A 24009-nucleotide genomic window follows, 5' to 3' on the forward strand; every position below is an offset into this window, starting at 1 on the left:
TTGTTAAAGCAAATATAACACAAGATCAAAATGAAGACGCCCTCCTCTTCAGAGAAAGTTCAAAGAAAATGGATACAAACCTATTATTGTTTCCCAAGTACTTTCCTTTCTGAAAAAATTCCATTAAAAAATCCACTTCTATCTCATATACTACACAAGCAGCTCCTACTCATACATATCTGCAATTTTATTTATTTTTACCTTTCCAAGCATCCTCCCAAGGAAATAGTAGTGCCTTGCATATGACTCTCCAATGAGCATGTGTGCAGCAGGGTTAGGGTAAAGCAGTCCTTCATTAGTGGTCTTAAAAAAACCTTGGTTAGGGTTAAATCCTGATTTAAGCAGTTCATTCAGAAATTCTCTGAATATTCCACCCCCATCAATACCGGCTTCATCTAGACCATGGGCATTAAGTAAATGGACGCGAATTCGTTTTTTCAAATCTGGTTCTAGAGAAAGAGAAAACAAGTTATGTAAGCATTTGCAAATGCACAACTCTTTACACATGCATGCATTTAAAAACAACTTTCTGAAGAAATGCCATACAGTGGTGTGCCTAAAGGGTTAATAAAATATGCAATCTAAAAGTTCATGAGCTAAAACTCATCAATATTGTCCCAATGTAATGGATTCCCTCATGTTGGTTTTTTGTTTTGTTTTTTACAAAAATCCACTGGTGGGTAAAGTAGCCCCTTTAAAACATGCTATGAAGTCTGTTGACCTTATTGACATGCCTAATGTTATAAAACAATTGCAGTTCCACTTAAACAAAAATTAAAGGTGCATTTGGTTCAGGCTTTCTTCAGGACAAGTTGTTCTACATAAGTGATGAGGAACCTGCGCCCCTGTAAGGTGCTGCTAGATAACTCCCATCAGACGACTCCATCTTAAGACTTACAAGGTTTATTTCTGGAACTGAACGACTGAATGAAGCCCCTCTGTTTTTATTGCTCACTGAACTTAACATTTCTACAATGGTTCTGTCCTTAATTAGAAAGCAAGTACAGCTTCACCACCGAATGTTCACCTTGAAAGATGAAGCAAAACTGCCTGCTTTTATTCAGATCATGAGCTCTTTCAACTTACAACAGTCTATCCACCAGTAAGCTGTTCACAAATTAAATGTTTGAAATCCTACTGAAAGTATGAATATCCACTCACAACATGTGAAAAAACAGGCAACACATTGAAGAAATCTAGGCAAAATTAATGTGCAACAGGCTTTTTTATTTTCATTTTTAAAAAGCTTTTTTAAAATCCCAAAATAGAACACAGCTTCACAAGTGCCCGGTGGAGATAGATAGATAGATAGATAGATAGATAGATAGATAGATAGATAGATAGACAGACAGACAGACAGACAGACAGACAGACAGACAGACGGAATTCCAAGGTAGAAAATTATTCATCTTCATATGGTGCACTAACCAAATTGGCCCACAAGCTGGATGTAAGCTTTTCCATGCAAGAAAATAGTATATGGCTCATATTTTTATAGTTCCCAAGGCAAGTGATTTTATTACTATGAACTTATTTGAGCATTAATTTAAAAACACATTACCATTTTCAGGGGAAAGTTTGTCGTACGCATCTTCATAAATATAATTTCTCCTAATAGTGACATTAATTCCATCCAGAAATGGGCCTTCTCCTTGAACCTCTTGTTTGTCAGCATAGATCAGCCTTTGAAATATCTTGTATAAATCGAGTAATAAAAGGGAGAGAAAAAGTAATCCCATTTAAATATGGATTTTCAATATCCCACAACTTCACAACATTCCAGCTTGCTTTCTAAACTGTGTTTAATGATAATATACTGGAGAGTTTGTTAATGTGTGTAAACTGTTAGTATAGGGAATAGTTAAAAAAAGTATTATGCCTGCATTAAGAAACTTGACGAATGCAAGTTTCAAGTTATAATTCTGTTCTGTACCACTTGTAAGTCTTGCACCAAAGCGAAACAACACGTTTCCCCTCCATTTATCATTGTCCTTTTGGGAAACAGTGATTTATTTCTCCCATGAAACTATCTTTCATTTCCTTGATAGGACTAGCACACACTGATGGCAGCACAATTCTGGGAATTCAGTTTGCTAATTAGCTGAAAGCTGTAGAGTCAACAAAAGAACCTTAGAAAGTTATTACAGTTTTTTTAAACTAAGAAGATGAAGACAGCCCTTTAAACAATAGGCACTTTGTGGTATACTTCAAAGGGCTGATGATTTTCAAAGTTATAACTAAATTATAGGTCGAGGTCAGGATCCCCCTACCCCATCCCAAAAAAGGCACTCCCCATTCTGAAATATAACAGCGCTTTGGACTTTGTTTCTCTAGTGTTGCCCATCCTCTGCAACCAGAACAGCAAATGACTGTTCAACACCAGCAAGGCATACACAGCTGTGATCACATAAGGCAACTTTCCCCAACCTGGTGCCCTGCAGGTGTTTTGGGCTACAATTCCCATCGTCTGTGAGCATTAGGCACACTAATGAAAGCTGTAGTCCAAAACACCTTCATTACACCAGGCTGGGAGAGGAGGTGCGAAGAATAGCTTTGGCACATCTAGGATTTAAAAAAGAAAATCTCACACCAAGAGACACATACAAACATCCCAGGCCGCTTTAAGACAGAGGCACTAAAACTGAAGAACCTTTGAACCATGCCACCACTCACTTATGATTTTAAAATGGCATCTGGAATGATAGGATCACCCAGAAAGATCGCCTATTTCTGTATTGCAGAACAGGGTCCTTTACAAATCATGTAGCAAGATTCTGTATTTAGCAAATACATTGGTTTATGATAACTATCAAAAGTACAATACTTAAAGAGATGATGTACCTTTACTCTTTCTTCAAAAGGAACCACAAAAGGTAGCTCAGTCAATATTGCAAGTTGTCGTTCCTCAGACACGGAAAGAGGTGCTGGATCCAACCCCACTTTTTAAATTGAAAGTCAGAGAGGGAGAGGGAGAGAGAGCTCAGTTTTAGTGCACAATACAATATACTACCTTTCCATTCTTCTCTGGATGGTAAAGACACCACTCCATACAAAGAGCCAAGCTTGCTGACTGTATAAAGCAATGATAAACTGAGATCCAAATTGTGTGGGGAGTTACTGCTCATATTCTTACAACTTGGTGGCATTTCTTCCTACTGAACCATCCGCATACTTTGTGCTGTTCAGCACATAGCTCCCAAACTCAAAGGATACTGGGAGTGGTCTCCAATGCAAAGTGAGACACTGTAGTTCAGAAATGAAACTGTAGGAAGTCCCACCAGGTATACAAATGCACACACTTGATTGTATAGCCCTAACTGAGTCCTGGCTATAGTCACTGGAACAAGAGAGGTGTAGTCTGTGTTAAACTGTACACCTCATATAAATGTTCATGTGGACAAAGGCAAACCAATTTGGTTGGGACTGAAAACTCCCCAAACAAAAAAAGTACAAAATTTCAGTTATTTGAGTGAATGATTAAAAATCTATTCCCAAGCATAGGCAGACACTGTCTGCAGGAATGGTAAAAATTCTTGGAAGACTGGTATGTATGACTTGAGTATTAAAGCAGAAGCAATTCATCATCATCATCTGTTTGCAGGGTAGCAGTGACTAGCTGGCCTTTCAACAGCAAGCATCAGCAGTAACAGATACTATACTTTTCAGCTCCTCAAGCTATTTTTAACTAGAGCTGTTAAGAGTACCTATTTAGTGCAACAGAAACAGAGCTGGGAATTTTTGGCAAATACCAATATTGTAAGCCCTTGGAATGAGTGTTTTCCTAACTTTCAGTAAACAGTTTTAATTACAGTCAACGTATGCTATCTATTAAGCTAAGGGTTAAAAGCGTTTTAAAACAAAGTGCATGTACAGCAAAGGTAAACCACTATCTAACTTCAGCAGTTCAATTATTCTGGTCAATTAGTCAATTTTATCTACATTGCCCCATCAACGTTTCCATCTTTAAAGAGAAATATGGGATGGAGTCATCAATACACAAGACATTTAGAACTCAAGAGCTTGCCATTTAAGTAAATGAAAAAGCACAAATAAACATAGCCATATGTGAGTCAGTGGTTCTTTCACACTAATTGATTCTAGCCCATATGGAGTCAAGTGGGATTAAACAAATCATAAACACACTGTTATGTGCCCTTCTTCACACAATCATGTTGATCACATCTTTTTTCATTTCAAGGGCATTCAGTCAAGAAAGGTAGAGGAACAACCTATGGAAGATTAAGCCTTTATTTCATCAAGAAATTAAAGTGAACAGGCAGAGAAAACCGATTTTGGATGCAAATCTGCCAGTTGCACAGATAAGAGGACATCAAATACAGTGGAATTTCAAGGACCTACCAACTGGCCATGTAAAAAGATACTGGTCTTTAGTGGGTACCATCAATTGTCTAGGTAAAATTTAGCTCACTCAATCCCAGAGGCTGTTGGTATATTAACAACTGCTGGCATGAATGTAGGAAAAATCCTACATCATCAAACCATGGGTTCATCTAGTCCAGCATCCTGTCTAGTTGTCCCACATTGGCCAACCAGATATTTGGGGAAGCCCCAAAGAGGACATGAGCACAATGTATTGTTTCCCAGCAACTACAATTCAGAAGCATGCTATTGCCAATGAACTGCATTGTGACTGGAGCACAAATTCTCTTAAATGCTGTATCAACAGATTGGGAAAGCTCACATTCCAGAAACAGGCTCTCCATTTATTAAAAGAAAGAAAAGATGCAACATCTTCAGTTTCCGAGGCAAAGCAATATTGTCTTACCATCTAGAGTAGACTGCAGAGGTCCTATTCTTCCCATTCTTCTCACTCTCCATACATGCCTGGCTGATGGCACATAAAGCTGTGTAACCTAGTTGTTTATTAAATATAACAGTTAAATATTTCATGTCAAAACCTTAAGACAAAAGTATTTCCTGCAGTTTAATCATGATCATTATCAGAAACAAAGTTTCAAATGACATACAGCTCTGTTAGGATACTGCAAACCATGTCCTAGGAAAACAGACACCATGTATTAAAATAATGCTCAACTCAAATAAAACACCACTCCCAATTCCTAAATTCTGATTAACTCTACATATGCACTGGGCCACTGAGCAAGGCATCACAAGTTTATCAGGGGATATGACAAATATCTTGTGTATTAATGCTACAATCCTACACAAAATTATTCCCAAGTATGTACCACCGAACTTAGTGCAACTTTCTTCTTAGTAAACATGCATAGGACATGACAAATATATCACAAATAGAGAACTGTGAACAAGTGATGTAAACATGCCAAATGCTTCAAGGATTCGGGTTAACACCTGCACACCAGAATTGTACTAAAGTACATATGTGATGTCGTCCGCGACTGGACCTAATGGTCAGGGGTCCCTTTACCTTTACCTTTACCTATGTGATTATTAATACCAGGAGTTTGATTTTAAAAGGAAACTGAATTTAAATCTGTACAGTGTTTGATTTTAAAGAGTTTTTTAAAACAGCCACATCTGTATTACCTTATCTGCTCTAATGTTCTCCTGTTCTGAAAGCCAGTGGTTTGGTGGACAGAAATTCCTTCTTGTATCTCTAGATTTCAACATTTTCACCAAGTTAGTGATTACCTGGATGGCAGAAATATATCAATATAGATTGTTACTTTCTGTTTTTCAGAATACCACCGACAAAGCAGCAATGTTTTAAAATATACAATGTTACAGTATTTTTGTTCTTAAGAGACATGTTTAAGTAATCAAATATTTGGCCAAAGTTCGTTAGATAAATTACTTAAAATTACTTCTTCATCAAAACAACTGAAATCTCTCAACATGCAAAAAAAAAATCGGATTTCGAGGAAAGTCAAGGAAACGAAATTATTTTCATTTAACGTAATTTAGAATACAATACCCAATTGTACCATTTATTAACTTAAATTTACATCCTGCCATTCTCTGGGCAGAAAACACACACTAAATAAATGAATGAATAAATAAAGCATTTAAAAACAAATTTAAAACATAAAAACAACCACATACAATAAAACATCTAAAACAGATTTAAGAGCAGATGAAACAAAATTACACGTCTGGATAGGCCAGTTGAAACTGAAAGGTTTTCCGCAGACATCTAAAACAGTACAGTCACGGCAACTATCCAAAGGACAGGTGCTGCCACATTAAGGGAATTATCCTTTCAAATGTAGACATGGCCCAAGTTCCACAGATCAAAGTGATCGCATCAGTATGTATGGGGTAAGGTGATCTATTAAGTAATCTGGTCCCAAACAATTAAGAGCCTTTTGTACCTATAGTAACTCAGCCCGGTAGCCAACAGATAGCCAGTGCCAATCTTTAAGCACAAGTATAATATTCTGACAGACTCTCATTCCTGTCAACAATTGCACCACCTCATTTTGCACTAACTGCAGTCATTGTCTAAATAGTGGCTGTATTCGGATATACTGCTAAACCATGGTTCAGCATTATAAAAACGAGCCACAGTAAGCCTCAGCAAAGTATTGCTTCCATTTCAGATTAACTGTTGTTTGTTATGACATCTGAACCCAGATAAACTGTGGGTAATCTTTACTATAGTTTGTTGGAATAGGCCATAGTTAAGATTAACCAGTTTGTACACTTCAGATGTCACAACAAGCGGCAATTATTTCAAAATGGAACTGAGTATTTCTTAACACCTCTTTACAAATGCACCCAAGGAGGAGATGGAAGTGTACGAGACCAAGGCTTGCTGCAGCTCACTGCTGTAAAGGTTTTACATTTGAACAGGCCAATATCTACTCCTTATGATATAAGGACGAAGTTTCAGGAGGCAGGAGATCTGAGTAAGATACCCACATAGAAGTAGTTGCCCCACAGTTCCAGTCACCACCCAGAGGCAGCTTAAAATCCAAAATAGTTTACGACTGTAAAAGATAAGGCTTTAGTAATACAGTTCTATGTGTTCATATATACATACAGCTTGTCGGCTCTACAGATACAGATATATACAAGCCTAAAGTATCTCTGTTGCTCCACCTTCAAGACATAACACAGATTCCAACTCATGGACAGACTGACTGACTAATGAGCTGACATGATTAAACACTGAGTCATTGCCATAGTAACTAACTGGCTTAGTTGACCTTGCCTGTTGATTTATCTCATACATCAGGCGATTTGTGACCATAAAAGAAATTCACACCTAGGTAAATATCCACTTCCTCCAACAGTTACCAGTGCTAGATCACAGGTGATTATTGGAGGTAGGGAAAAGAATAATGCTAGAAAAGAGATGTTACATATTCCCTTCCTTGTGATATTCACAAGATCCAAGAATGCATATGATGATCCAAGACCCAGATCATAATTGAACATTTTAAGACACTCATCTTTAATTTATAAGACTAAACAAAATCCCTGCCCTTCCCATGCAGTTATATCAAGTTTGAAAGCAGCACAGTAGATGTATGGCACTATGAGCCAATAGGGGGTTTTTTATTTAAAAAAATGTAATTACTTCAATAATGTCTCAACTGGTGCATTAGTGGGCAGATGCCAAAAGGAGCAAAAGAACTTAATGGACAATCAAAAAGGTTTCCTTTCAAATACTGAAGATATTTTTTTTAATGACCTGGTTTATTAAGTGAACTTTTTACAGGTTAGAAAACTACTGGTGGGGGGACCATTAGGAGATCTGTATGATTATGCAGAATCTTTTCCACCACTTTTTGCCCTTTGTAAAATTCAATGCAGGTTAGCCAAGTTGGTCACTCAAGCACTGATTCCATTAGGCCCTGATTGCAAACGTCATGAGATATTGCATGTGAAACCTTTCAAGCACTGAGGGAAGTAATCTGAAAGACATTCAAAGAAATTAATCTGAGGCAGAAATAGTCTTTAGGGCTTCTTCTTTTTTTGAGGGGGTGGGTGACCAATTTCCTACAAGCCTGCTCAGAAACACACCAGAGCGGGGTGGGGGGGCGGGTTACAAAAGGGAACCATTCTTTATTCTAAAAAGAGGCAAGAACATAAAGAGCCCTGCTGAATCATACCAGACTGCGCCTAAGATTTCAGATTAAAACTGCAGAGTGGAAGGAAAGGATTACCTTTTTCTGCCTCCCCACTTCCAGCCACTCTCTGAAGACTGGAGAAGAGACCCTCTTAAGAATATTAGAGGGGTGGGCAGGGGAAGGACTGGACCATGTGAAAAATGAACATAATATTTTAGCTGCAGTTCATTCATTTTCAAGCTTTGTATTCTTGTTATTAAAAAGATGTGCCTAGACATTCAGCTGTTGCGCCTGTAACCTAGGTTTAAAGTGCCATTTAGCTCTTAGCTTTCATATCTCTGTTTCTAACACTGTCAGAAAGTTGATCCTAATGTTTAGGCAAAATCTTCTTGTAATTTGAATCCGTCTGAATTTAGTATTCAGAAGCATGCGGTGTATGATTATAGAAGTAGTGCCTGGCCATTGATTGCCTTTGTTGTTGTTTAGTTGTGTCCGACTCTTCATGACCCCATGGACCAGAGCACGCCAGGCACTTTTGTCTTCCACTGCCTCCCGCAGTTTGCTCAGACTCATGCTGGTCGCTTCGAGAACACTGTCCAACCATCTCGTCCTCTGTCGTTCCCTTCTCCTCGTGCCCTCCATCTTTCCCAACATCAGGGTCTTTTCCAGGGAGTCTTCTCTTCTCATGAGGTGGCCAAAGTATTGGAGCCTCAGCTTCACGATCTGTCCTTCCAGTGAGCACTCAGGGCTGATTTCCTTAAGAATGGATAGGTTTGATGTTCTTGCAGTCCATGGGACTCTCAAGAGTCTCCTCCAGCACCATAATTCAAAAGCATCAATTCTTCGGCGATCAGCCTTCTTTATGGTCCAGCTTTCACTTCCATACATCACTACTGGGAAAACCATAGCTTTAACTATGCGGACCTTATTGATTGCCTTATCCTCCATTAATTTGTCTCATCCCCTTTTAATGCCACCCATGTTGTCAGCCTGTGGAGTGAATTCCTATGTGCTGCACTTCCTTTTATCTGACCTGAATCTTCTACAAACCAGCTTCATGGGGTGATCTTGGGCCCTATTATATTGGGGTGGGGAGAGACAGGGATAATTCTCTATCCACTTTCTCCATACCGTGCCTAATAATTATCTAAATTTCTATCTTGTCCCCTCTTTATTCCGAAACTCAAACTAAATGTAACAGTGTAACTTTAAAAATTATTCTCTTAAGTAAGGTTCTGTTGTTTTTACATATTATTTTAGGAATCTCTTGAGCTTTTGGAAAACATTTAGAACTAGAATATGGGTGAAAGCATTTTGTTTTTTTGATAGAAACAAAACAAATTCATAAACTTTGTTAGTTCAATAGGTTTGTATCCAATTTTTCATTAAAAAAATTATTGGAGAGTGGAAACTAAGGATATGTCAGGTTTGTCAACAGCAGAAGCACGCAAACAAGGATAAAACTCTTTGTTTTGAAGTGGCACCTACAATCCCTCTCTTTCAGCTGCCCTTTGGCACGAAAGGAAGAGTAAATTTGTCGCAAACTGGTTCCTTTAAGTAAGAAGTTACTACTGTACTTTAGAAGCAGGAATGCACATTGCTTGAGTGAGACACCGATTTCTTCCCTTCTTGGGGCAGATTTCAAAGAGAAGGATTGAACTGTGCATGTATGTCTAGGCGATGGGAATTTTTTGTGATGGGTTACTCAATTATCAGTGAGAGCATCACCCACTACAACTTTTGTGCGAAAAATTGAATCTCATGCAAAAATGCAGGACTTGAAACCTTTAGTACTACAGATTATATTCTACAAATCTCATTCAATTCGTTTACCACAGACTCCTATATTCACAGAACACGATAGAAGTGAAATTATAATGGGTTGGGTCTATGTTATATCTGACATATAGATCAGAGAGTTGGAAGGGAAGCCAAGGATCATCTAGTCCAACCTCCTTAAATGCAGGAATACACAGCTGTCACATACGGGGTTCTAACCTGCAACCTTGGTGTTATCAGCACTCTGCTGTAACCTGCTGAGATTCTATCATTTTTGTGTTGGGCAAAAGGGATGGGAAACCTGTAGCCCTCCAGATCTTGGACTCAAGCTCCCATCAGCCATGGGGTATGTTCAGGGATGATGGGAGTCAGATCTGGAGGATCACGTGTTTCCATTCCTTGGCCACAGAGGTGTATCTTGTGCAGTTCCATTTTTAAAGGCACAGAATACACACAGATTAAGTGAAATGCACTATATATATTTCTTCTTTGGTGAACGTTATTCTGCAACTTGCTTTTCTTTGTACAATTATTAATTATCAAGACCCACTGGAATCTTTCCAAATTTTAACAACTCTACACAGGCGTTAAAACAGTTCTTTTTGTAGATTTCAACACCAGATAGTTTGCTAAATGGATGTCATGATGCACAGCGCAAGGACATGGCATGATTTCATAACATACAAAAACATATGTTGGGCCTCTCTGCACAGCTTAACAAACTGAGCATGTAACAGGATAATGAAAGGACATCTAATTAAATAAAATTGTGCAAACAGATATTAGATCAATCTGCAAAAATTCTAACTTTAGTGATGCATTAGGACCGTATTCAACACAATCAAAACATTATCAGTTACTCTCATCACTGGTAATGTCCATAATGTTCATGCTCGTAAGTGAAATGTGTTGTAAAAATCGGGCAAAATGGGCGGGATAGAGGCTATTGTAGACTTGTAGAATGAATAAGCATTCCTTAATTAGCCCATCAGGTTAAGTGCAAGCATTAATGGGCCTTTCCTAAAGTCTAGCATGACATCTTTCTCCAAACATGGCCAAGAAGAAAGTTCCATTAGCAATATTAATACAAGCTTAGTTGATCATTTTCATTCAATTAACTTCTTTCAATTAAATAGATAGCTTGACAAAAGCAGTGATAAAAGACCTGAAGGGACGGCTGATGACTCGAACTGAACATTAGTGTGTGAGAGGTCGCCAGTATTAAACCGACTGTAAATCTAGCATTCAATTTGGAAAATGCATTTCTTCTGCTTCCACTCCTTTAATGAGTAATTTTAGCTGACTATATGTGTTTGCTGCAGAAATTTCATGGCAAGTCAAGCACTTTCTTGCACAACCGTTATATTCTTGATTCTTAACCCACCTCCTTAGTGTTGTTCAACCTTGGGTTGCCAAAAAGAAAGAAAAAATAGACTGGGTAGAAGACTATTCATTTCGTCTCCCTGAAGCACTGTAACTGATGTGCAAACAAAGTCTTAGTTTGCTGCACCCATAGGTGGTTGATATCCACACAATAGCTTTTCAGCCAGGCTCTGCAATGTGTATGGTACTCAAAAAGGAGCTTAAGATCATACAGACACCCCAAAAAACAGTACATGAAATATGGACCATGGGCATAGCTCCAAGATTGTTTGTCTCAACAGAGAAAAAAACAAAAATAGGGGGAAACTGAAGAATGTATTATTAGCCCTACTGATTCACTAACAAAGGGTTGCCAACCAGGTGTCCTCCAGTTGTTCTTAGACTACAACTATCATCAGCCCAGCCAACCATAGTCCAACAACATCTGGAATGTCCCATGTTCCCCACCCTTGTGTTAACAGAATAGTTTCTTTTAAAAATGAAATAAAAAACCGACTTATGTTATCTATTTCTGTAAAAGACCCATCTCTAAAGCCCTACTCAGTTTGGTCCTTTTTACTGCATTGTGTCTGGAAGCACAGCAATAAGCTCTAAACATGCCAATAGTCATCCATAGGACAATGGTGACCCTAGGATACTCATTATTTATGGACATTTAACATCTGCAAGAACTGACAGCTGAACATCAGTAGCTGAATCAGAAACGAATGTACCACCCATTTTCTACATCTCTTCTCCTTTCTGCATCTAAGCTCCTCAAGAAAACTACTTGTTCCAAGATATAATGGCATTTTTAACAATTCTAAGATCCCACTTAAATTCAATTAGATTAAAAGTATACTGCTAGAAATACTATTTTATAATAGCCTTTACAATCAGGAGAAACATACTCTATAAAAAACCCTTTAATTAAAAAACTAATCTCTCTTACTGTCTTTGTAATTAAATCAGGTGCTAACTCCATATGTAGACATCATCACCTGTGTTATCTCCATGTTTAAAGTGCACGAAAAGGGAAGTTCTATATATAAATCAAAACTATACTGTACCTTAAAGAGCTGAATCCACCGTTTCTGTTCTGTTTGGATGCACTGTTGCATTTCTGTATTTGTGGTGACTCCAACACTTCTAAATGCTGCAATGTACTCTTCACGAACTTCTGGTTTGGTTTCAGGATATGCCAATTTAATGATTCCTAAGCAAGCATCTCGAAGGCAGCGTGATAATATTACCAGTTCTTCTAACGTAAAAGGCATCATCGATGACTGCCTTGGACCTACAACTAGACAATACATAACTAGAAGTTATTTCTCTGGACCCAAAGTACAAGACAGAACTGGAGAAGATATTTTGGATCTATGTTAATATCCCTGGTCAGAATTATGCCTCTTTGCTTTCAACGTACTGTAGATTCCGGCGTATTAGGCAACTGGGCATATTATACGACCCCCCAAATTGGCAGCTGTTCCGCACTGCCCATACCCAGCGTATAAGACTTTTTAACCTCTTTTCCGGGGTTAAAAAGTCGTTTTATATGCCAGAATCTACAGTAGCTAAGAGTCAGCTACATTTCTAATATAGCGGATTAAGTATAAGGCTTGGGTTTTAACATTTTTGCATGCCAATTTTATACAAGCAGTGCAAGTCTAATAAAACCTTCCCTGTTGTTTTATCTATGACAATTTAGCAGCAATTTCAAAACTCAAGTTTGGCACTTTCTTTTTAACCAGATCCATACAACTTCTAACCCAAAAAGCCCAACACACCTACAAACCATGTAGGGAAGCACCAGAATGCTCCTTTTTACTGCCTGGCTGCTTTCAATTGCCAAAATAAAGGATGCTTAAGCACCCTGCAGATGACTATTGTGTGTCCAATGGGTTGTGTCCAGCTTGAAAGTCGTAAGTTGCTACAGGCCTGAATAAAACCACAGCAAATTCAGCATCATTTCCCCTCCACTCCTGAGAGATATTAAAGGGCAGGGACAGACAAACAACAGGAGAATATTTCAAAATTATGGTATAATTATAGCAACAACAAAACAATGAGGCAACCAACAGTTACTCAGTTTTGTAGAATTTTGGGAAATACTGTACACTTCCAGCCCGGGTGTGTGTGGATAATACACATACACACACACACACGACCATGTGTTTATAACAACAATATGAGTTTTGAGGGGAAATATTTCACTAGACAAAAGCTGTTGAGGAGGATACTCTTACCTTCTATAGGATCACCAAAGAATTCATTATCATGTATAGAAATAAGCGAGTGACTAAACAGGGAACTAAAAAGATAAAAGAGAGGGATGATCCGACTAGAATCTTCTAAAGACATCGGTGAGCCACATGATATCACCTGAAGGAGTGGCACCATAGACCTTAACAGAACAGAACAAAAGATGAAGAGCAGTCATTAATTTAATCTTAGGACCTGGGAACTGGGGGTGGGGGGGAGGACTAAAGGTGATTTTTATTTTCCCGATGCCACAATATGGAACAAGTTTAAAATGATGAAATATGCTTTTTAGAATCTGCAAATAATATTTTTGGGCCTTTGGATGAAGGGAGGTACCCAAAATTATTAAATAAATAAATATTTATTTAACTTACTTATATTTAAAAGGTGGAAGATTCATAATTTATCTTTTAACATGGATTCTAATAAAATAATGCTGGCATTTATGTTTCTGTTTATATAATATTCTCAGGATGGTTATCACGCAGCTGAATATCCCAACGGAACATTAGGTATTTTCTGTCACTTAGCCAGGCGTTAAAAATGTTAAAAGCTATTTTATGAATATCTACAGAGAAGACACTAACATACCAGAATGTACAGACACTCATATTAAGAAGTCTTAAATAGCATGTTCTAATTGGAAAAATGAGGTGCACTGAAGTTGAGGGGGGGAGGGGAACCAAAGCTACCGTATTTTTCGCTCTATAAGACACACCAGACCACAAGACGCACCTAGTTTTTGGAGGAGGAAAACAAGGGGAAAAAATTCTGAATCTCAGAAGCCAGAACAGCAAGAGGGATCGCTGCGCAGTGAAAGCAGCAATCCCTCTTGCTGTTCTGGCTTCTGTGATAGCTGCGCAGCCTGCATTCACCGCATAAGACGCACACACATTTCCCCTTACTTTTTAAAAGGGAAAAAGTGAGTCTTATAAAGCAAAAAACACGGTAAATTCCCAGGTGGATGGGCAGACGTGATAGGTGTACAGTATCAGTGCATCACAGTACTTATAGAGACTGATGCAACTTCAGGATCAAGAGACAGCATGAACAACCATATTTTGGCCTAGTAAGGTTAACAAATATAATTTCATTTCATCTTATGCAAGCTAAGTTGGTTTATCAATAATAATATCTAGCTCAGTAGTGAAATTCTGCAAGTGTAAAAGGGCTGCCCCCCATTAAAGAAATAATAACTCCCATTCATGTGTTTGCTCCTCCACATAATCAACATGGTATGGAAAAGAGAGCATACATGAGTAAACTCACCTTGGGCTGCATTCCCAGTTATCCATATAAATATGCTTTTTTAAAAGTGTATTTTGTTTTTAGATGATGCCTAGGTGTGTTAAGAACTAAGAAGAGCCTGTTGAATCAGACCAAAAGCCCATCTAGCGCCCAGCATCCTGTTCTCAGTGGCCAACAAGATGCCTTTGGGAAGCCCGCAAACAAGACATCAGGCATCGTTTTAGAGGAAACTTCCTTCTTCATTCTCACATAAGAGGCAGTGCCTCTTAAGATGGCACCTCCTGTGTCCAAGTACAACACACCTCCCATTTATTCTCACACACTGTTTGGTTCTGCACTGGCACACACCGCTCCATTTGCATTTAGATTATTAATGAATATGACATACCCAGTAATCATTCGTGTAGTCATTGAGGAGATTAAATACCAAAGATGCCTCAGGAACCTGGCATTAAAAGCCAAGCTGTACAGAAGTCTAAAAAGGAAAAAAGGAAACAGGTTGAAGAATATCGTGTGGGTAATAAAAAGCATCTTTGTCAACTTCCATTTCAATATTTATCTCAAAGCAACATGCCTAAATAGGTATTCTTTCCAGCACTAGTCAACTCGCTTTATTTTATCTCTGTTTTAACTGTACAGATGCCTTCCATATGTAAAGACGATAGCACTCATTTACCATGCTACAAGTAATCAGAGATGATCTGTTAACCTGTTCTTCTATGCTTCACTAATCATTACAGGGCCTTTCCAAATTATAGTTGTAATTAGTCACATGTATTCAATTTATTACACAAAAGCTGCTGTGAACGGTGATATTATGGGAAGACCCTTCAACAGAATTATAACCTTCCTACAACTTTTCAAAAACATTGAGCTTCCGTGCAAAAAACGTTTCACATATTCAAGAACTACTACATGTATTTTTCCATATCTTAAGCCATAAGAGCCTATGGAATTTCCAAGATCACTGAGAAAGTGAATAAAGGTCTTAGTATGGTTTGGTTCTGTAACACTTACCGTAACTGTAATGTGTATCTCCCTAAGGCAGGTGTGCAGAACCTCAGGTCCACAGGCTTAACTAGGACTGCCAGGCCTCACCATTTGGTCTAGAGGGGGTTTCCCCAAAATTGTGCTCACCTGATATAGGACAGGTATTCCTACGGGGCTGAACTGAAAAGGAAGAACTGGGAGCACACCAATTCTTCCTTTCCATCCACTGGCACCTTTTTCTCTCACCCAGTGGCAACAGCAAAAGGTGTTAAAAATTTAAAGCACTGAATTATATTCTGAAATAAATAATTATAGCTGAAAATAAATAAAGGTAGGTGGCCCCAGGCACCTGTCAAAATGGCCTGAGTTGGTGGTGGAGTTTTAGATCCACTTCCCAACCCAACTAAGAGGGAAAGAGTCCAGGAAGCCAGCAAATTCCTTCCAAAGCTACATCTACTATTACCAATCCCAAAAGGAAAAGCTTTGAAATTCCCAGCAAAGTGCACCCTTATCTACAACCACAGCTCTATAAACAATTAACGCTTAAAGAATTCAAATGAAATTAAAACAAGATTTAAATGGCATTTTTTCCATTTCTGGCAGCAATTGTAAAGCAGCATAACCCAATTACTTATGTACATTAACACATCTCACCCAACACATATTATCTGTTAGGATATTTTATTTTCTCTAGCTTTTAGTAGCATTTGATTGTACTGCTGTTTTATTACTGTCTGCTAATGGAGTCAGTTTTAGTATTTTGTTTTAATTGTTGTAATTTGAATATACGTATTGTTTTAAAATGTTATTAGCCAACTTGAGAGTCTTTGACTGAGAAACAAAATAAAAATATTTTAAATAGAACAAATATGGGATAACTAGCTTCAAATAATGGGGAGTTGGAAGGAGGAAGTATCCAATTTCAGCTTGAACTACTGGGCTGCCAAAGGCCTCCAAGGCTTTGTCTTTATTTATTTTACATCTCTTAAGTTTAAGGGAAGAGTTGGGTAAAGCACAGCAATTTTGTGTGAATCCTGCAGATTCTCAAAGCAAGCATCTAGTTGTTCACAAAGAGTACATGATTTGTGTGTGTTTGGCAGAAGGGTATCTTGTGCACCCTTGGCTTCTCTTTTTTTATTAAAAAAGTGTAAAATTATTTCTGTTAGAATGGGAGAGATTAAATGACCCATTAAGCTTTATTTAGCTGAGGTGATGCTGTAAGTTAATTAGTTAAAGGCAAGATTTTCTGGCTAGGTCATAAATTGGGCCCAGTTTCCCACAGAGACCATTTAAGTTAATGAAGAGAATACAATAGAATGATACAAGCTCATACAGATGGATAAAAGGTCACTGCAGTAGGGCAACACATTTTGACACTTCCTTCAAACTGGAAGGTGCTACAGGTAGAAGATAACAGATGTGACTGCAATTACATAAGATTAAGTGAGCCATTCGGAAACACCAGCAAGGAACTGTAAACAAATGCTGCCTTTCTGCTAATGCCTGTCCAGGACTTCTACCCTGCACAAACAAGCAAGACGCTCTCTAGATATTTTTATGCAGTGTGGCATGCGGATTTTAACACAAGCTCAGAATAGTAATTTCATGATACACTGATAAATGTTCTTCACTTTGCAAAGAACGTTTCCGTGAAGCACAGCTGCTTCCCAGAGGTGCCTTGAACAGTTTCTCTGAAAACATGGGTTCTCTCTAACTAGAAAGGTGAATATTCCTGAGTCTCATTCGCCTAATGTTAGAAGATGAGCAGTTCTCATCAGGGTGGATTTGATTTAAATCAAATCGATTTAAATCATGAATTAAATCACAATTTATATCATTAGTCAGTAAGACTTGATTTGAATCTTTTTTTTTACAAAAAGATATAATCTTAATATTTACAACCAGATGGTGTACTTTATTGGAAGGAGAAAAATAATCATTTCCTTAATAACAATTTAAACAATTTATTTAACTGAAACAATAACATTACAGCATATGTATCCATGTTTGTTAACTGATGTGGTTAAACTTTTTTTTTTTTTAAAAAACCACACCTTAGACTGAGTTTTAGCACACATGAAAAACTTAAAACAAATCTTCTTTCCTGATGAATAGCCTTTGGACTATAATGTAACATAAATAGAAAACTATATTTAGAAAGATTTTTCCTCCAAAAGCATTTTATTTTAAAAATCCAATTTAAATTTAAAAAATCTGATTTAAATAAAAAAATCTGGGATTGCTTGCATGCAAAGCATGTGCTCTACAGCCCCTGTATGTCCTTCCAGTTGTTGCTATACAACTTCCATCAACCCCAGTCAATGATATACGATATACGATATCTTTATTGTCATTGTCCTATACAGAACAATGAAATTGGAAATCTACATAAAACATTCAAAAACCCCTAAAAACTCTGAAACCCCATTTTAAAATACAATGTACTATAAAGACTCCTTATGCTGCGTTTAGAACCAGAATTGCATTTGCGTAGAAACTGTTTCTCAGGCGGCTAGTCCTGGTCTTTATAACCCCATACCTTCTTCCAGAAGGCAGAAGCTGAAAGAGATCATTCCCGTGGTGCGTACTATCCTGCGCTATCTCTGCAGCTTTGTTATGGCACCTGACAGCTTAGTCAATAGTGAGGGATGATGGAAACCACAGTCCAGCAACATCTTCAAAGCCAAAGGTTAGCCACCCCTGCACTAGTCTCAATCTGTTTTTGTCTAGTCAACAGAAAAATCCAGAATCCTCTACAGGATGTTCCTGAGAGTACCCCCTTCCAAGCCTAAATTTGGTTCTAGCTACCCATGGTTCCAGCCTAGCCCTGACCCAAAGCAGGTATCGCACACAGCCATAGCTCATACTTCCTATGCCTCACATTTCCATGCTCAACATGGAACCAGTAAATACCAATCAAGTTTTTCCCTTCCCAACTGGGAAAAATAAAACACAGCAAGGAACTCATGAATTATTCAGCAATTCCAGTATCTGATTTTGCAGAAATATAGTGTGCATTTAACTTTGACAGACTAAAAATGTAACATTATAGGCATAACAAAATAGTAGCTGAGGGATGGGTGTCTACAATTCTATCGGACAAAGTCATCTCTCATACCCATATATAACCGGGAATAAAAGCAGTAATTCATTATTTTACTTCTGGCTGGTACTTCTGAAAATTTCAGTCTATTCTGAATTTCTATCCATCTTGACAGGCAACAAGCAGACAGGAAACAAAATTAGAAGGCAGACAATTCAAATTAATTTTACCAAAAAAAGCAAAAAAACCAGAAGAGAGTTCTAGATGAAATGAAATTAGCAAGCACTACAAAGAATAGTCACATGGGTTTTATAGGAAATGAAAACATTCAGTTATTTAACTACAATAGCACATTGGCAAAGATGGATTAGAGGTGTAACTGCTTAAGAACAAATGGTCATTTCCTTTAGGCACAATTTATTCCAAAATTGCTTTTCTCTGTACACCTGGTGCTTCACAATGCTGACACAACATAGAAATAGACTCAATAGCATAATATAGTCCTAGTTATTCTAGAATCTATCCTGACATTCCCATTTACTGAAAAATCAAACAGGCAGTTAAAAGGAACTAGTACTCCCAGTACAGACATATACATGGGAGGAGAGTATGGCTGCAATCTAATATTCAATTACCTAGAAGTAAGGCTCACTGAAATCAATGGGACTTCCTTCTGGGTAGACATTGAGCTAAATTGTTTTTCTCAATTAGAACAGGGGTGGGGAACCTTTGGCCCATCAGGGAGTCCAATTCGGCCCGTGAGGCCATTTTCCCCACACCACGCCCACTCATCCATCAGATGATGTCACATATGATATCAGCTGACAGGCAGCACCTTCTCCTTTGAGTAGTGGGTGGGCAAGCAGATCCTGTACAAAGCAGGATTCTTTGCCTGCCCCCCACCTGCTTGAAGTGCTTTGAGGAAGTCCACAGGCTCCGACGGGTTTAAATACACACAGTAACTGTGCCCTTCCATCATACAGATACTCCATGTCTCTCATCTATTTATTACATTAATATCCCACCTTTCTTCCATCATGGAGCTCCAGATGGCATACATAGGACTCTCAGGCAGTTTCCCACTCAGGAACAGACCAGACCCAGATCTCTTAAGCTTCAGCAAAGTTGCTGTATCCTCCAGACCATGCCCTAACTCCTAACTTGAAGACAAAGGTAAAAGGCAGGGAATAGAGACACTGACCAGTGCTACTGCTTGCCTCTGATCTTTATTGCTTTCTCACAGCACACACTCAAGGCCTGTGCACTCACTGCAGCCTGACCTGCAGCAATGCCCTGTGCTTACATTGGCACAAATACTAGCACAGCAACAAAGAGTCCTCCGTCTACCAAATGGCTGCGAAGATAAGGAAATATTTATTTCATCAGCTTTGTAAGTGTGAACACACCACAAAGATGTTAGGACTGCACTCTTAACCTGCCGTTATGCGTAACTCTGCTTTTTGCATAAAAAAGGGAAAGCATAGTATGTTAAACTCTATAGTTAATGGTAACAGATCAATAAAAATGTATTTAATAGAGAGCAGTAAATACAATATTTTAATTCTTCCATAGAGAACAACTTTCCCAGAAATGGAACTGTTGCTCTAATTGAATACTTTGGTCTTTGAGTGTAGTAGGGCATTCCAACAAGACGAACACCATTTTTCATTTAGTATTCCAACCCTCATAACTAGAAAATAAAAAATAGAAAGGGGTGATCAAGAAAGGAGGGTAGAGCGCCCTTATTTTTACTGACTGATTACATAAAAGTAAATTTAAGCAGGTACACATATCCTGCATGCCAAGGTGCACCTGCCAGAAATCTCTCCTTTGTCACCCAAAGGAGAGAAAGGCAGACAGTAAAACAGTTAAAAGCAGGCCCCTTTGGGTTAAAGGTGAGCTGTGGGTCTGAAAGGGCTGCCAGCTTAACACGCACACAATTAAAGTTAACCACTTTCATAACCTGGAAGCAAAACCAAATAAATTCACACAAAGAACTACAGGATTTTAAGCACAGCTCCTTGGAGGAAATAGAGGCTGTCGTCATACAATTAAGGCTATAGAAACGTCACTAATTAAGCACCTTTACTACACAGTTCACCAATAAACCACAAGTCAGAGCAATGGTCCATTTAAATCCCTTAATTACTATCCAAGGCAATAGACCACTTGCAATAAAGAGAGGCATACTAATTCAGCTTCTGCTATGATCTTCAGGTCTCACATCCTGTTCTAATGCCATTAGTTGACAAAGAACTAATTACCCTAATCAAGTGATCACAGTTTCACTGACATCTTACTTCCTTGAGTAGCTATAAACACCAGTGGGCTAAAGAGACTACACCACTTAGCTTTCTATATCGTTGTTTACCAAGCAGTTTGAGTCAACTGTAGTAGGGCATTCCCAAAATACCAGGAGTATTTATGGTATTCCCAGTAACTGTGCAATTCACCATTTCTTGTGAGTTTAAAATTAAAGAAGTAGCTGTACCACTTATTCGGGGGGGGGGGTGTCAGCCAACGCCAATCACTACCTCTTGTATTGGTCAGTATTTTATGAAGGTCCACAGTTACGTTTAATGTTTAAGTCTTTTTAATCAACACCTCTCACATTTAGCTAACCTCTTAAAGAGGCGGGCCAGGGTTTTTAGTTTGTTCCGCTGCGTTAATAGCTGGACCCACACACAAAGATATATCAATAAACTGTTTTTGAAACTAACCCATCACCACCACAGCCCCATAGGGCAGGTGGAGCTGCTGTTTGAGAAAAGTTTAGCTTAGCCAGCTGGACTCATGTACACCAAGTTCTGAGAGAACTGCACAGACTATCTATGCACTTCCAGGTGTTCCCCCCCCCTTTAAATTGTATACAGGCAGCAACCAATTTGAGCCAGGATTACGTCCCAGTCTCCCATGTGCATTGGCAGGGCCCACATAAGGTGGCCTGCCCTGTTCCACCCCTGCCCTCCATTGTTCCACCCCTGCCCTCCACATGTTTTTACGACATTTTCAGGGCACTCCCAGATTCAGAGCAATGCTCATGTGCATAGTCACACGCATATCAGACACGCCTAAAATGGCCACTGCCTGTATTAGACATAATTAAATTTTATGGTTTTATACACGTATTGTGCCCTGCAATCAGTTATGACGACGAGCTGCTTAACGTATTTTAAATAAACAAAAATGCACCCTTGGGCTTAGAAAACTAGATTCATGTTTATTAGGATTCTGAATGATAAGACTACACATTTCTATCCACTCGTCTAACAGGTGTACTACCGGCAATTTTTATAAAGCTTGTAGTGCAGCATTTGTATTCCTAATGTGAGTTGGCAATTCCATAGAAAGCATGGAAAGCCTTCACGCTGCTTTAGCAACTAGCCTGCTTATTTCACTTAAAAACAGTGAGCAAGGCACATTCCATTGCCATACCCATGTGAATAATGTTGTTCAACTGGTCTGGGATGGAGTCCTGCCCAATAATTCACAGGTGATAAGTTTTTGGAGGGGTTAACGGCTAATGTGGGCAAAAGGTAATGGTCAGCAGCTTGGCTAAGTTGTCAAGGTGGAATAAAAATTCTTATAAAATTCCAAAATCCACATTAGGGCAATACCTTTTTTAAAAGCCAGATGAGTTCCGGAGAACTCAGAAGCTTGCACACTATTTTGTCACATTTTGGTTGGCCTTAGAGGTATTTCCCCATTATGGAATTTCTTATTGGCCAACAGCACTACCTTTACTTTTAAAACAAATAGCTTACACTTAAGCTGCAGAAAGAGGTGGAAACGCAAGAACATAAACAGGACCATCTACTTCAGCATCCTGTTCTCACAATGGTCTACTAGATACCCCTGGTAGGGTACATGGGAAACCCACAATAGTTAAGATCTAAATTAGTTTAAGATGGAAAGCTCATTGCCTCCTGGTTTCCAAACATCTAGAGATCCCTACCACAGCCTTGTTTTCAAGGTTCTCTCAGTAGGTGCATAGTCAATGAAATAAAATGATCTGTTTCTATATCAAAGCAACCAAGGATCTCAGTTTTACCAAAAAGTGTCAAAATCAAAGAGAACTGCCCTATATCCTGTTGTCCTTAGTACATTTCTAGGGCTTCTGGACAGTGAACTTCCAAATAATTCCAACACATACTGCTGATGAAGTTGAGTTAACATAGGACCAGTGTTTCAGGCACGCAGGAAAGAAAGCCAGAATTGCCCCTAAATTTGTAGATTTATGTCTGCAAATGCACTTTTCTTTTTAGACTTACCTGACTTTTGGCACCATCATTCGGTGCTGCACCATCAATGTGTGACAGATAGAAGCCATCAGAGTAAAAACTTCTTCACTAGCTGAATCTCTCCAAACCATGTTTAGCAGAGTGTTTGTCTGCTGCTTTGTATCCAGTTTTGAAAGACACTCTTCAGTTATATACTGGACTGATATTCTTCCATCTCCCTGCAAAAGGAAAAAAATTTTTTTAACATATCAAAGAATCTGTGCTTTTTAAATAATGATGTATACAGTGGTACCTCGGGTTAAGTACTTAATTCGTTCCGGAGGTCCGTTCTTAACCTGAAACTGTTCTTAACCTGAAGCACCACTTTAGCTAATGGGGCCTCCTGCTGCTGCCGCGCTGCCGGAGCACAATTTCTGTTCTCATCCTGAAGCAAAGTTCTTAACCTGAAGCACTATTTCTGGGTTAGCGTAGTCTGTAACCTGAAGCGTATGTAACCTGAAGTGTATGTAACCCAAGGTACCACTGTATTAACTTCTTTTGGGTGGGAGGAGCTAACAAGTCTCAAAGCACTTATTGCAATTTTCAGCAAAAGCAGGATATCAGTTCTACTTTCTAAATGGATTTAGAAATGCAAAGATACGCTTCTGAATCCCACAGTACATGGAAGAGGCTGGTACTATATTAGTCCTTCTATTCAAGGCAAGCCACACCACCTTAAAGGCAGGTGGAGGGGAGAGAACTCAGTCACAGATCAGCACCAGCCATGCAGTATGCCTGAGCAGTTTAATCACAATGGGGGGGGGGGATTTAGTCTCTTTTCTCTGAAGGGCTGTTCCACTGTTCTATCTGGGTTCCTTGTCTACTACCCTAGTACTAGATGAATAATAAAGAAGGCTGCCATGAAGAAAAGCCCTGCAATACGTGTATGATCAGTTTGAAGATTACAACGTAGTACAGCAATGGCCTGCCACTCCAGTATGTTGGATCTTTGCACACACCTGGATGAGTAAAGAAAGCATCACTGTATGGACAACCTGAAGCAGCGCTGGGAATATTTTTCAGCCCA

The 24009-nt window shown here is 38.7% G+C and overlaps 1 protein-coding gene and 1 long non-coding RNA gene across 6 annotated transcripts in view; one reads left to right on the plus strand and one right to left on the minus strand.

Annotated features, from left to right (window-relative positions):
• The window catches only part of LOC310746279, a 32375-nt gene extending 27601 nt beyond the window's left edge, over positions 1-4774 (plus strand). For both annotated transcript variants that reach the window (XR_014540569.1, XR_014540570.1), the window contains exon 4: positions 4199-4774. This is a non-coding gene — a long non-coding RNA (uncharacterized lncRNA). The remainder of the gene's footprint in view (positions 1-4198) is intronic.
• UBE3C (ubiquitin protein ligase E3C) overlaps positions 1-24009 on the minus strand; it is a 57169-nt gene that overhangs the window by 17859 nt on the left and 15301 nt on the right. For all 4 annotated transcript variants that reach the window (XR_014540453.1, XR_014540454.1, XM_083579330.1 and 1 more), the window contains exons 10-18: positions 22974-23161; positions 15058-15144; positions 13406-13563; positions 12230-12462; positions 5530-5634; positions 4787-4874; positions 2842-2939; positions 1562-1694; positions 202-449 (exon numbers count right to left, since the gene is read on the minus strand). Coding sequence is in view for 2 of the 4 variants with exons in the window: in XM_083579330.1 (XP_083435456.1) it covers positions 202-449; positions 1562-1694; positions 2842-2939; positions 4787-4874; positions 5530-5634; positions 12230-12462; positions 13406-13563; positions 15058-15144; positions 22974-23161 (1338 nt within the window). In the remaining 2 variants the exon portion in view is untranslated. The remainder of the gene's footprint in view (positions 1-201; positions 450-1561; positions 1695-2841; positions 2940-4786; positions 4875-5529; positions 5635-12229; positions 12463-13405; positions 13564-15057; positions 15145-22973; positions 23162-24009) is intronic.

Source organism: Podarcis filfolensis (genome assembly GCF_964270895.1).
Source record: "Podarcis filfolensis genome assembly, chromosome: 12".
In the NCBI taxonomy this organism is placed as follows: Eukaryota; Metazoa; Chordata; class Lepidosauria; order Squamata; family Lacertidae; genus Podarcis; species Podarcis filfolensis.